Source organism: Oryx dammah, unplaced genomic scaffold, assembly GCF_014754425.2.
Source record: "Oryx dammah isolate SB20612 unplaced genomic scaffold, SCBI_Odam_1.1 HiC_scaffold_8, whole genome shotgun sequence".
NCBI classification, from domain to species: domain Eukaryota; kingdom Metazoa; phylum Chordata; class Mammalia; order Artiodactyla; family Bovidae; genus Oryx; species Oryx dammah.
Window position 1 is genome coordinate 9,695,663 of NW_024070192.1, and position 13,785 is coordinate 9,709,447.

Genomic DNA, 13,785 nt, shown 5'->3' on the forward strand with positions numbered 1-13,785 from the left:
GTCTTCTCCAACACCACAGTTCAAAAGCATCAACTCTCCTTGGTACAATATAGAGAAAGGAATCCAGGAGCCAGAACCACTGAAGAATGTACTGTGAGCAGCCAGCTTCTAATCTGGAAAGACCCAGACAGCTGTCTTTGCCCCAAGACCTGGTGAAATCACTGGGAAAGGAGGCACCAGCCTTTTAGAAAGTACCCTGTGGCTTATCTCTGAAGGTCAGAGACGGCCCCCTCTAGAGACACTGCCAGTGAGAGGGCTTCCTGATTGCAATGGGAGGGATGTGGCTAGCTGTTCATGAGATGCTCAGGACCAAAATAGATGAGCAGCTTGCAAAACTCTTACTTAATTCTTATCATTCTTATTACCGAGAAAAAAACCCGAGCAGAGCCATCATGGGAGGGTTGCGGTCCCCTCCCAATTTCTGGGTCACTCAGAGCCCCCTCAGAGGCAAGTGGCCAAGCTTTTAGGCCCTGTACTTCAACAGTGTGCAGTCCTGACACCCTTCCTCCTGGCAATTAACCAGGTGACCGAGAGCTCCCGGGAAAGATTTTGTGGGCTCTTGTACATGCTTGGTTAGCAGACTATCTTGAACTAGACCAGGTGCAGATCCCAGTGGGCCCTCTTGTTTTTCCAGACAGCCTGATCGGAGCAGAGTGGTATAGCCCAACACCTGGAATGCGGCTGTTGTGAGCAATTCTCTCTCTCACGTGCACACACACACACACACCTGCTTCCGGACCGCGCCAGCTCACTGATTCTGTGCTTGCACCCTGCCAACTCACTATGCCACAGCCAAGGACAGGTGGCCCTGGCCACTTAGAAGAGGGCACCCCCTCTGGACGTCTGAGGTGGCTCGTGCCACACTTGGTGCTGCTGTGCCCCGTTAGTGGTGACCCAAAGCCTGGAGTCAGAGCACAAGGCAGGCAGCTCACCTGCCATCCACGGAATCAACATTAACTAGATTTGGATTGTCCTCCCCACCCATCAGTCCGCCTTGGCGCTACCAGCCCGGGACTCACCGACCAGCGCGACAGCTAGACCGCTGCTCCCTGAGCATGCAGGTGCCGAGGTCAAGGGATTTGCTGTCGTAAGAGCAGCCCATGACATGGAGCTGTGAATCGGAGGGTGAGGCCAAATCCCAAGGCTCAAGATAACAGTGAGGAAAGACAGAGGGATCTGGGTCTGAAGACATCAACAGCACATTAGCCAATCCTGGAACCGCCCAACTTCCAGATTCCTTCATACATTCTTTCATTATTTACTGCTGAACAGAACAGAACAGAACAGAACAATCCCAAACAAACACCCAGCCCTGGGCTCCAGTCTGTGGCAATGGGAGTCCCTCCCCGACCTGCACCCCTAGTGTGGGAGCCAGGGGTGGCCGAGCAGGACAGATTAGTCCCCAGGGCCAGACGCTCTGCATCCGGTCCCCCTAACTCTGGCCTCTGCTGGTTTGGAGTTTTTACACCCACGAAAGGAATGTTTCCACTAACAGACACCTCCAGGCTCCGCTGGCCAGAAGCTGAGACCAACATCGACCAAGGGGACCACTCATGTGTTCAGGCAAATGGGATGGGTGAGGAAAGAAGGCGGGAGGCCTACCCTGGGCTGCCGGACCCTGATTGTCAGGGGGACAAACTTGCCTTGAACGCCCACAAGGAGGATGGAAGGAACTCAAGGATTCCTCGGGCGTGTCCTCACACGGCTGATCCCATGGCTCAAGGTGGGCCTGCAGGCTGCCTTATAGTCTGGATCCACCAGGGCCCAGAGTACTCTGGAGCAAGGGTTCTGGTTACCTGACCAGGCCTGTACCTTCACTTCTGGGGTGTTCGCTCTGGGCAGAGGTCCAGGGAGCGGGTAGGAGAGGAGGATGCTGTGGGTTTGTGGCTCATTGCTTCAGTGAGACTGGCGCTCCCCTGTGTGTGTCTGGAGCACATTGATAACCAACATTTCTTGTCTTCCTTTACCAGCTACAGTCCCCGACGGCTGTGATGGCCACAGTCAACAGTGTGGTTTAAACAAAGTGGTAGATTTTTATGATGTCAAAGGACCACCATAGAGGTGCCCAAGATGGTGGGCCTGGACCCTGGGAGGGAGCCGGGGCTAGGGGCGCCTTCTGGGAAAGGGTGAAGCTGCATGGGAGCAGGGGCAGGCTTTGTGTGTCCCTGCTCTTGTTTTCGCAGGGCTAGAGGGGAAGAGGTGTGTGTGGTGGGGACAGCTGCTGTCCTGGTTGCCCAGCTTCTGGATCTCCCTCCCATTGGGTGAGTCCAGTGCCGCCTCCCTTCTCAAGGCCAGAACATTCCAGGTGCTTGTTCCCTCAGACCCTGGCCATGGGGAAGGGCACGTGGCCTGAGCCTGGCCAACCAGATGCTTCTACCGGGGCCCGGTGCCTGGAGCGTGTGTATCACAAAGAAGCGGGGACAGTTTAGAATTCTTGCCCCGCTTGCGGCGGGGGCAGCCTCCAGTGCCCAGAACCCGGTGGTGGCATTCTAACACAATGTCCCTGTGGGACCCCAGGTCCGGTTCCCTTGCCTTGCCCTAGATTCGTGGGTCCTCCAGTCTTCTTCCCGTACACCTTTCTTCTGCCTGACCCTCCACATTGTGGGTGTCCTTTATTTGTGCTCAAGCACCCCACTGGTGGCCTTCTAGGTTCTTTGCAAATTTCCACTTCTACAAACAATGCTGGGATGAGAATCTCTGCCCCCTTCCCTGTACACAAGTGGGAAGGTTGATGGGGCCAAGATTCCAATCACCTACTGATCCTTCTCCCTGGAACACACGCACCCTCCTGCCATTTCCCCCACGCCTGCTGCCTCGCACTCTTCATTTCTCCACTGAGATCCACTAAAGTAGCTCCAGACCATGCCTCCCACCTTCCTTCCTCTGGTTTCCATCACCCATTATGCCCGCTGGTCCTCACCCCAAGTGTTTGCTTGCTTGTGATGGCCTGTCTCACCTACGAGACCGCAGCCGCTTCGCAGGGAAGGGACCACGTCGGCTCATTACTGGATCCCAGGGCCTCGCGCATCATCCTCTGTCTCAACACCCTGTGGACGCATCAGCCCATTCTGCGTGAACAAGAGAACCTGGGGGAACCAGGGTACAATTTTAATGATCTCAGATAAGGGACAGCAGAGGGTGGAGAAAGTGAAAGGCCAGGTAGGAAACCCAACAGCTCCTGGCTCACATCTCATTGCTTCCCAACAAATGAGCCGGGCAGTTGAAGTGGGAGTTCTCAGCTTGTGAGTGCACTAGCTGAAGGAAGGAAGGAAGTGTTAGTCGCTCAGTTGTGTCCAACTCTTTGCAACAAGTTGTCTCTGACTCTTTGCGACTCCATGGACTCCTCTGCCAGGCTCCTCTGTCCATGGGATTCTCCAGGCAAGAATACTGGAGTGGGTCGCTATTCCCTTCTCCAGGGGATCCTCCCAACCCAGGGGTTGAAGCCAGGTCTCCTACATTGCAGGCAGATTCTTTACCATCTGAGCCACCAGGGAAGTCTGCAGTAGCTGAAGTCTTCCAGTAATTTCCATAAGCTCAGAGAGATCAAGGGAAGCAGGGGGGGCCACCTGGTGGCCGGTGGTTGGAGGTGGCTGCAGAGAGGATCTGAAGGAGGGGAGGGAGGTGCCCAGCCTCTGCAGGCTCCTGCCCACCCTGACCTCCAGCCTCGAGTCTAGTCCACGCCCGTGGAGTTGGTCAGGTAGAAGGGACGGATGACGACTTGGAACCTGCTGAAGAACCCTGCCGGGCAGGGGAAGAGGGAAGTGCTCCTGGAGCTGTTGGTACCCAGGGCGCTGGGGATCAGGGCCTTCCAGCCCTTGAAGTCGATGATGTCTGCCACAAAGCTCCCCTCACAGTGCAGCAGGGCCCGGTTTTCATAGCCAATGGTGGGATTGGAGTAGCTGGACTTGGAGAGAGCCAGGAGTGGGGGGTCATCGGAGGAACACGAGAACCCATAGTTCCAACAGCTCTGGAGGGTGGGGAGGTAGACTAAAGACCAGGAGACGGAACTGGCCTGGAAGAGGAAGCTGGGGTGCTGCGGTGTCTGGAAGGACAGGTAGGGGTTGTAACTGGAGCTCATCACAGACTCGCTCCAGGTGGGCGAGGTGTAAAGCCGGGGCTGGTAGGCGTCCTCGGTGAGGTTCAGGCCCCAGTACTGAGCCAGCAACTCGAAGGGCACGGTGTGGAACTCCAGGGCCTGTAGTATCTTCTTCTGGAGGAGCGCCTCGTGACGCCAGTACAGGGACAGGTTAAACTGCAGCGAAAAGAGGTCCTGGGGCGGAATCATGGGGAAACGCACCTTCTCCAATAAGCCCTCCACTTCCTTGTGGGAGGTGCTCCTCTCCCGGCTCCACTCGTCCACAGCCCGCAGCAGGACCAGCTCGCTGGGCACCACCAGTTCGGTCCTGGAGAGCAGGTCTTGGAGCAGGCCCAGGGGGACGCTCAGCCAGGCCTCGGCCTGCATCAGGGCCCCGAAGTTCCAGGCCAGGAACTGCACGCAGATCTCCTCCAGCACGGGGTCCCGGGTGGCCAGGGCGTAGGCGTAGAGCTCCAGGGGTGTCCGGAAAGAGGGGTCCTGGGGGATGAGGATGGCAAAGAGGTGCCCGCAGTAGCTCTGCAGCTGCTCGGCCTGGTAGGCAGAGGCGAGCTTGTGCAAACACTTCACCGACGACAGAGACACATCGATCCTCCGGGAGTAGAGGTACCTGAGGGGAGACGAGGGCTGATGCCTGGCTACACCCCTTCTCCCGAAGGACGACAGGTGTGCCCTGGTGCAGGTGTCTGGCTGACTGCTGATCCCCAGGGTGCTAGCTATTTCAGGGGGCATTCAGAGCCCCCTGACTTATCTCCTGAGTCAACCCCCATTCCAAGCTCATGTGGGCTGAGAACCAGGTGCACAGGCAGTTGGGTGGACCCCAGACACCCTGAGGATGTTGCTTCGTCCTCATTGGTGGGGACGGTCCCACCACCTCCTCCATCATCACCGTCATCTTCATGGGCTGGGCTCCGACACCAGGACCCGCTGGCCATCCGGGGCTCTGCCCTTCCCTCTCCCCTGTCACACCCCTGGGCAGAACTCTTGAGTTCCCCACTGGGTGCCCATGGGTGCCCCTCTGCCCCAGCACCTGTCTGGTGCCCCCATGACATGGGCATCATCATGGGTCACCTCCTGCCTGCCATCCCTGCCAGCTGTGAGCCCTGTGGGTGGCACCCAGTCTATGCCACCGACCATGTAACTCAGTGCGCCACCAGGAGGCACTTTGCTCATGAAGACATGTGTGGAGGGAGGCTGCTGGGAGGGGAAACGCCAGGCAATGGCCCCTGCCATCTCCTGGGAGATGGTGAGTGGGGCCCTGCTTTGGAAAGAACCAAACTCTCTCCACCGCTTCTCTCAAATGACGAGCCTTTCAGGGAGCCTCAGACTTGCTGGCTTCCCCATCACCTGAACACGGAGCCTCGGTGCCCAGAAAGGAGCTGGGACCCCACAGAGTCCAGTGGCAGCAGCAGGGGTCGGCCGGCCCGCGTCCCACCCGCTGCTCTGCCCTGATGTGCTCAGTACATCTTGTGATCCTGCTGCTGAACGTGAACTCGAGAACAAAAACGGTTATCTGCACCAAGTGGGGGCTGCCAGGCAGAGGGAAGGGGAGTGGGGGGTGGTGCAGGCAGTGAACAAGGGTCTCCAGAGGCCCTCAAGGGCCTGGGTGGGGCTCATTGCTGCCTCTCTGCCTTAGGGGAGGGAGAGAGAGAGAGAGGGAGGGAGCGAGAGACACAAAGATATGGGGCAATAGGAAGATAGAGAGAGACGGAGTGAGAGGCAGAAAGAGACAGGAAGGCAGAGAGAGACAGAGAGAGCGAGCTGGAGCACATGGCTAGACAGTCCAGAGAACCGCTGACTCTGACCGAGGGCGGTGACTGCCGAGAGGCTGGGGCCAGGCACAGACACATCACAGACCTCAGCCCTGCTGGGAGGGGCACAGGACAGCGGCCAAGCTCTCATCCTCGGCTGAAAAGATGCCATTTAATCTTTTTAAACTGCCATTTGCTGTTTCCTCTTAAATGTCACTTTCAGCTACCTACAACTTTGGGTCATGAGAGGGAACGGCTTTTCATACACTTGGTTCTCTATTTAAGTTGATGCTCCCAGAACACCAGTCCCTGGGAAGCCCACCCAAGGTGGTGACATAGTGACCCCCCAGCAGGATGGTCTGCGGGGCAAGGGGCTGACCCCTCGGGGGCCACTCTCAACCGGGAGATGGGCTCCCAGTGTGGCTGGCCCGCTGGTTAGACTGCCGCCTGGACGGTGCTGCCTGGGAATTTTCTCCCCACTTTCTTTCGGCAGCAGACTTGGATTCCTGTTTCTTTAAAAAAATTTTCGCAGGAGCAGATCAGTGAGGTGAAAAGAGGAAGAATGACTTTGATAGTTATTTTTTGGGTGCTTATGACACCCGAGAGACAGGTGTGGTGTGCGTGTGTGTGTGTGTATGTGTGAGGGCTGACCCACTTCTCACAGTCCCTGTGGAAAGAATACATAAGAATGTGTGTGCAAAGGTGAGGACGTGTGGCTGTGAAGGTGAGTGTGTGCACGTGTGTGGGTGTGTGAGCATGTGTGCGCACAAGTGAGACAGCACGTATGCGGTTGCCCTCGCATGTGTTCAGGCGAGCACGGCTGCGGTTGGTGCCGCGTCCCTTGTCCCTGGGGTTTTTCTTTGGCAGGGACGCTGCCCAGTCCCCGGGCCCAGCCCCGAAGCCACTTACCTGATGAAGTCCTTGACGGCGGGCACACACTCAGCGTCCACCTCCATGGTGACCCTACTGCCCGGCTCCTTCCACAGGCCGTGGGCCTCGGGGTTGGTGGACAGGATCAGCTTGTGGGCGCAGATGGCCAGCTCGTCCTCCTCACGCACCTTCACCCTGATGAACAGGTCACAGCCCTTCTGGCTCTCAAAGATCTGCTCTAGAGCCGCGGGGAGCTCGCCGGATAGGTCGAGGGTGTAGACACCTCTGGTTTCTATGGAGGGGGACGCATGTTAGGAGGGGCCCCGGCACTCGCTTCCTCTGTGACCCGAAAACATAGTTTGCTCCCCGGAATCAGATTCTTCCCTTAAACTGTGGATCCTGCCTTATTGACTCAGAAAGGCTCCTGGGGAGACGAGGAAAGAACAGCCCTGGAACACAGGGTGCCATTGCCCCCCGGGGCCCAGAGCCCCACCACGTCAAATACCCCTATGTCGTAGCTCACCTGCCCCCCCAACATTCAGATGGCACATCTTGGGGGGATCTGGAGGGGCTGACTTCCAGAACTCGGGGTCCTATCCCAATCAGTCAGTCAATCAATCACCCAGATGTGACTGTCTAAAACCTGAACCTCCTGCCTCGTCTGGTCTGAAGAGGGTCCCACGGCAATGCGGTTTAGAGCTTTGGGGTCCTTGGCAGCCTCCTACAAGGGACTGAGGCCTAGAGAAGCTCCTGGAAGCTCCCAGCCTGGTTTGGGGGTGATGCACCCCCTTTCCCAGCAGAAACAGAAGGCTGCTGATTCAAGGGGTGCAGTGTGCAGACATGGGGTGCACAGGCACCTCGCTTCACTGTGTGTTGCCATGTTTCTCAGAAACTGAAGGTTGCAACAGTGTCTTGAGCTATGCTATTTTTTTTTTTCCGATGACATTTGCTCACTTTGTGTTTCTGTGTCATGGTTTGGCAACTCTCAGTGATATTTGATGTTACTATTGCAAAAAGATTATGACTTGCTGAAGGCTCGGAGGGTAGTTAGCAATTTTTAGCACTCAAGTACTGGGTTCTTTTGGCTGTACCTCATGGCATGCAGGATCCTAGTTTCCTGACCAGGAACTGAACCCAGGTTCTCTGCACTGGAAGTGTGGAGTCATAATCACAGTGCCAGCAGGGAAGTCCCGATAAAGTATTGTTTAATTAAGGTATGTATATTATTTAAAAAACATAAAGTGTGTATATTATTATCATTATTTTTACTGCTAGCTTTTCTGGTTTATTGAGGCTTCCCTGGTGGCTCAGATGGTAAAGAATTCGCCTGCGGTGTGGGAGACTGGGGTTGGATCCCTGGGTTGGGAAGATTCCCTGGAGGAGGGCATGGCAACCCACTCCAGTGTCCTCGCCTGGAGATTCCCCGTCGACAGAGGAGTCTGGCACGCTACAGTCCATGGGGTCAGAGTTGGGCACGACTGAGAGACTAAGCCACCGCACTGGTCTATTGATTTTACGCCATTGATCTATTGTATTTAGGATTGGCCACTCTTTAAATTTGTTCTCTTCAACAGAGAGAGAGAGAAAAAAAATATGCATATTTATGTTATCTAAAACTCTTCATCTTCCATCCTCTCAAGGCAACAAGGCCCCGCCCTTGTGCCTTGAGCAGGGTTAGTCTCCCTGTACTTCCCCATATCACAGCAAGGGGGCGCCGCTGGGCCAGGAGCTTGTGCCCGGTGACAACTGCTTCCTGTCTCACGGGGATTCTTTACTGTGGTAGGAACTGTGGGCTTTCCCGCCTCTCCGGGACAGCGGGCGTCACCTGGGAACCTTTGCTCAGGCAGGTGTGTGATTCGCGTGGAGCTGAATCAGGAGGCAGCTGAGAATCCTAGAACTCTCAGCTAGGATCAGAAAATCTTTGTTCCAGTCTCAGCTCTGCTTCTCAGTGTGTGTATCTATTCATTTAATTGAAGTATATGGCTCACAATATTATTTTAATTTCAGGTGAGGAACATAAGAGATTCAATATTTTGGTATGTACATTGTTCCTTTAGACATGCTGTTGCACCCTTAGACGACAGCAGAGTGTACACACAAGTTCTACAGGCCTCGGGAAAAAAGTTCACAACTCGTTTTACTGAGATCCTCGCTTTGCGGCAGTGTTTGGAAACCATGCTATCTCTGAGGTGGGCCTGTATTTGGAAGTGGCTCAGTGCCTGAGAATCAGGTTAAAACGGAGTATTTCTGAGCGGCTTCAGGGAGGGTGGGGAGGAAGTGGGCACCCCTTGCTGCGAGGTGGTGGGAACTGTGGGCTTTCCTGCTCCTCCTGGAGAGCAGGCATCACCTGCGAACCTTCACGTAGGTAGGCCTGTGATTCACGTGGAGCCGGGGAGCCAGCCTGACCACCGTCCCTGGGATCCAGGCCTTGGGCCTCCGGGGCCCAGGATGGGGCTCACCGTTGGTGCAGATTACGCTGGCGTCCTCATCGTGTCTGCAGTTGCTCTGCATCCAGCCCAGGGATGAGCAGTTGGCCAGCGAGGGCTCTGTCCCCGTGCACCTCACCTCGTCCAGCATGATAGGGCCGTGTCCTGGAAGCACAGCAAGGATGACAGAGCCTGGAGGGGGAGCTGGGGCTCTCGGCCCTGGGAGGAAGGCCCTCCCAACAGTGCTGCTTCCCCGAGAAGCCTAGTAAAGGACAGTCGCGGTTACGCACAGAGATGGAGGAAAGCACTCTGCAATCCTGCCTCCCAGTAAAGCAGCCCCTGGTTGGTGACGGCCCCCCCAGCGTGGGTCCACGTGGGCACGTGCTTTCACCCGGTACTGTCGCGTGACTACTCGAGCGTGGGTGCAGATCTATTATTGAAACTTTGTGCTATGAACTAGCCTTGTCTGACCCGGTCGGTCGGCTTTCTAGATATCAAACACTTATTGCATAACTTATGCATCTACCCCTGTGGCTGAATACGTGGATGATTTCTCATTTTTTCAGAATCATAGGCACTGCACACAGACTTTTCTTTTAGGGGGAAACTGTTTCAAGAAGGTAAAGTCCGGAGTGGAGTTTCTGGGCTGGAGGGAACAGCCGCCAGGCAAGTGTGAGTGCAGGCTGGGCCGACAGCTCTTGGCCAGCGCAGGGCTTCTACCCCTTGGAAACCTCTGCCAGTGGTGGGAATGCCATTTGCACGCCTTGGGTATGACCCTTTCCTGGGCCTGGTTCCTTGGCAGCGCGTCCTGCTTTGGGGGACCCAGGGACCCACGGGTTACCTGGCCCGAAGGCGGCCCCGCCCAGAGCCTCGGTGGCATTCCGGAAGCCCAGGGCTCGGCAGACGACGCTGGCGTCTCTCAGGTCCCACATGTTGTCACACACCGTCCCCCACTGGCCGCTGTAGTAGATCTCCACGCGGCCCTCGTTGGCGGAGCCCCCATCGGCCAGCCGCATGTCGCCGTCTTTCACGCCTGCGGGCTCTCAAGGGAGAGCAGAGGTCAACAAGGATGGAAGCTGGGTGCTGGGCCTTCATCCCTGGGAGGAAGCATGGCCACCCCACACTCCTGGGGGCCATGGGCTTTCATGGGGGCGGTAGAGTTCTCCCCCACAGGGGTGAACCCTAGACCATTAGCTTTGAACACCCCATCCATCCTCGAGGGGATCACCCCCTGGGAGGAGTGAAAAATACACATAGACACCCCCTCCATACACACACTGAGGGTAGATGTCCCCTTTCTAGTCCTTGGGGTCTGAGTCCTTCATGCCATTGATAGAGAAGGGCCAGGGGGGCGCTTGGTGCCACCTGAGAGTGGAGTGGCAGGACCCCAAGGGAAGAATAGGCCCCACCTGTGGGTGTCTGGGGCTTGGGGTGCAGCCTGGGCACCATGGCAAGGAGTGCTGGGAGGGATGTTTGGGAAGGCCTGGGGGCAAAGGTCTAGAGAGCCCTGGAAACACAGGAAGAGTGCCAGACCAGGAGAGAAAGCAGGGTCCCAGCTCCACACTCATTCTTCTGGGACTCAGCCCGCTGACCTCCACACCCAGCCCCACCCCAGCCCCTCCTCAGCCCCTGCTGGAGCCGACAGTGTCAGGCAGGAGCCGGGTGCCAGGTCAAAGGGCACTTCTCAGATGGGGTGTAACAGCCCTTCCATGGGGTCACCGGGAAGAGGAAGGGCCTCTGAGTGTGAAGAGCATGAGGACAGGTGTCCAGGACTCTGGAAGCTGACTGTCCAAAGGGCACCGACCCCAGGCCCCTCGGGGCTCAGCCATTCTCTGAGCCCCTCCCGCCTGGTCCCTCTGGTTCCGGCTGGATGAGAATGGAGCCCCCCGGCCTCCTCTCCAAATCTCCAAGCCATGAGTGGGGGCAGCCAGGGCTTCACGCAGGAACAAAGACCCGGGCTGGCCCCTGGAACCCAGGCACCGGGCAGAACACTGCCTTGACTTTCTGCAAGGGGAAGGGGCCGAACTTGTAGAGCAAGGTCACAGACCACTGCTCTCAGGATTCCAGAGGCTCAGCTCACCTTGAGTCCCCGCGACCAGCAGCCACATCCAGACGAGCCGTAGAGGGGCCATGGCCTTGACTGGGAGTCCCTTGTCCTGCAGCGAAAGGAGGCAGCGGAGTGAAAGGGTGGAGCTGGACAGGCCTCGGGCCCTCCTTGTGGAGGGTGCTCTGGGTGTCCCAGCAGGGGCCCTCACCTCGTCTGAAGGTCGTCCTCCAAGGATGAGGAAGACCTTCCCAGATGAAGGGAGTGTCTGGGCAGTGAGGACAGCGGGGCGGAAAGGTGCCCATATCAGAAAGCTAGGCCCTGGGCGTGACTGTCAGGGGGCATGGGTGGGAAGGGCGGGGAGGGAGGAGGCAGAGGGTGCAGGGCCGAGATTGGGGGGGCCTGGGGGACCCTGCTCAGGGTGGCTGAGAGATGGCAGGGATGGCTCAGATGGCAGGCCCGCCTGCGAGAGTACCCTGAGGTCTGCAGGTGCCGAAGAACATTGCATGAAATGGACCATGTGGAACCTGGAAGGGAGGGGGACGAGGGTGGGCAGGGTGGGGAGACATGTCAGGAGGAGGCCACAGAAATCCGGGCAGGGGTGACACGGGGACGGAGAGCAGTGAAGAGACTGGGCTGGGGGTGGGCGGGGGGCGGGCGGGGGAGAGGGCTGAGGGCTAAGACCCAGGCCTCTGCCTGGGCAGCTGGGTGGGGTTGGGGGAGACTGGGGGAGGGGGACGAGATGAGAGGACACTCTGGGTCCGTGTCCCCAAGAAACAGAGGCTGGAGGAGGCGGGGGACCACAAAGACCACACAGCCAGCCCCGGGGAAGGGGAGCAGGGGGGACCCAAGTCTCTCCACTTTTGCCGGGGCATCTTGCCTCTGTAATTCTCACAGCTCGCTTTTTCTCTGCGCCCGCATCCTGCCCCTCACCTGCCTCCCTCCCTTCATGGCCGCATACCAGCAGAGTGAGGCGGGAAGAGGGGCATGGAGGGGGTGCAGAGAGTCCTGCTGCTCTGGCCCAGTAAGGGCCTTGCGACACCCACGCCCCGACACAGGGCCCAGCCAGCACGCCGTGGCTGCTGCTGTTGCACCCCTCGAGTCAGGGCCTGGTAACCAGACCCTCCGGGGGCTCCCAGGCACGAGGGTCTGCCGTCACTGAACAGAGTCCCTGGACCAGACTGCTCACACCACTGGCTCATGGAATCCTGACCACGACCTTGAGAAGGACCTTGTTGATCCCACCTTACAAGTGAGGGAGCTGAAGCCGGGAAGGGTAGCCAGCTCTGCTCACACAGCTGGGGAGCTGTGGGTGGTGAGCGGCCGTGGGGGAATCTGCCCAGCGGCCACCCTCTCTCCATTACACTGATGGCCGAGTGGCCAGGATGACCAACCACCCAGCACACCAGGGCCTGTCCCGGTTTTCGCACTGGAAGTCCTATGTCCTGGGACATGCCCTCGGTCCTAGGCACATGGGGACGGCTGGTCACCCTCTGCACTCCCCAGAGAGTGGCGGCCACCAGCTTTGCTCATCCTGAAACACGAACCCAGGGTCCCAGGCAGATGGCCGATCAGGCACTTGGCTCATGGTATGCAAATGTCACTGCTCTGGCCCCCATTTTTGCCTGACTCATTGGAGAGATGAGGCAGAATTGTCTGCCCGGGGCCATTCCACACTCTTGTGCAAATTGGGAAAAGGTGCAGCCTGAGCTGAAACGGCAACCCACTCTAGTACTCTTGTCTGGAAAATCCCATGGGTGGAGGAGCCTGATAGGCTGCAGTCCATGGGGTCACTAAGAGTCAGACACGACTGATCGACTTCACTTTCACTTTTCACTTTCATGCATTGGAGAAGGAAATGGCAACCCACTCCAGTGTTCTTGCCTGGAGAATTCCAGGGATGGGGGGAGCCTGGTGGGCTGCCGTCTATGGGGTCGCACAGAGTCAGACACGACTGAAGCTGCGTAGCAGCAGCAGCAGCAGCAACAGCCTGAGCTGAAAAGCACTGATCGGAGAGAGCGCCTCGGCTGAACTGCTTGCCCCTTTGGGTGGTCTCCTTGTGCACCAGTGAACAACCTGCCCAAATAGACAGAGAGACACAGGAGCAGCAGTGATGGTCCCTGGTTTCAGGAGGAGCATCAGATCCCTAACTGAGCACAGGCAGGGAGACTTGGCCACCGCAAGATTACACTGTATAAAGAGAGGGACACCCACCTGAGAGCAAGAGGTTACCAGCTTACCTGCCTGGGGCACCTGCAGATGGCTGTCCTAAGGCCTCCCACTTGCAAAGGAACCTCCAACCCAAAAAACCCTCCCAGTACAGAGTGTGTCAGGCTGGTCCCAGGAAGTGCTTCAGAAAGCTCAGTCTAGTTTCGATTTTGAGAAATCACCTGACCCTGTTTCCTTCTGGGGTTGGCTGCTGCCAAGGCTTCCTGCTTCCCTCCCCGCCCTTGGCTCTGACTGGGGGTGGCTGGGATGGCGGTGGAGAGGATGGCGGCCGCCCAAGGCTGCAGTCTGGCTGATTTTGCTCTGGTTACAGAGCAAGGCGGCTGATGGCCGCATTTGAATTTCAACACTCTTGCAAGCTGAACCGGCGCCAGG

At 57.6% G+C, this 13,785-nt stretch overlaps 1 protein-coding gene across 3 annotated transcripts; it reads right to left on the bottom strand.

The window, feature by feature from the left end:
• Positions 1 to 3,087: 3,087 nt before the first annotated feature.
• On the bottom strand, positions 3,088 to 13,557 carry LOC120866815 (galectin 3 binding protein). 3 transcript variants are annotated; one of them, XM_040244716.1, is made up of 6 exons: positions 13,425 to 13,557; positions 11,221 to 11,296; positions 9,982 to 10,173; positions 9,174 to 9,305; positions 6,754 to 7,006; positions 3,088 to 4,703 (listed from the first exon to the last, which is right to left on the bottom strand). In XM_040244716.1, the coding sequence occupies exons 2-6, from the start codon at positions 11,270 to 11,272 to the stop codon at positions 3,671 to 3,673; spliced, it is 1,662 nt and encodes a 553-aa protein (XP_040100650.1). In that variant the 5' UTR covers positions 11,273 to 11,296; positions 13,425 to 13,557; the 3' UTR covers positions 3,088 to 3,670. The 3 variants fall into 3 exon arrangements, with proteins under 3 accessions (XP_040100650.1, XP_040100649.1, XP_040100651.1); XM_040244715.1 differs by having other exon boundaries at positions 9,982 to 10,182; XM_040244717.1 differs by lacking the exon at positions 9,982 to 10,173.
• Between the last annotated feature and the right edge of the window lie 228 nt (positions 13,558 to 13,785).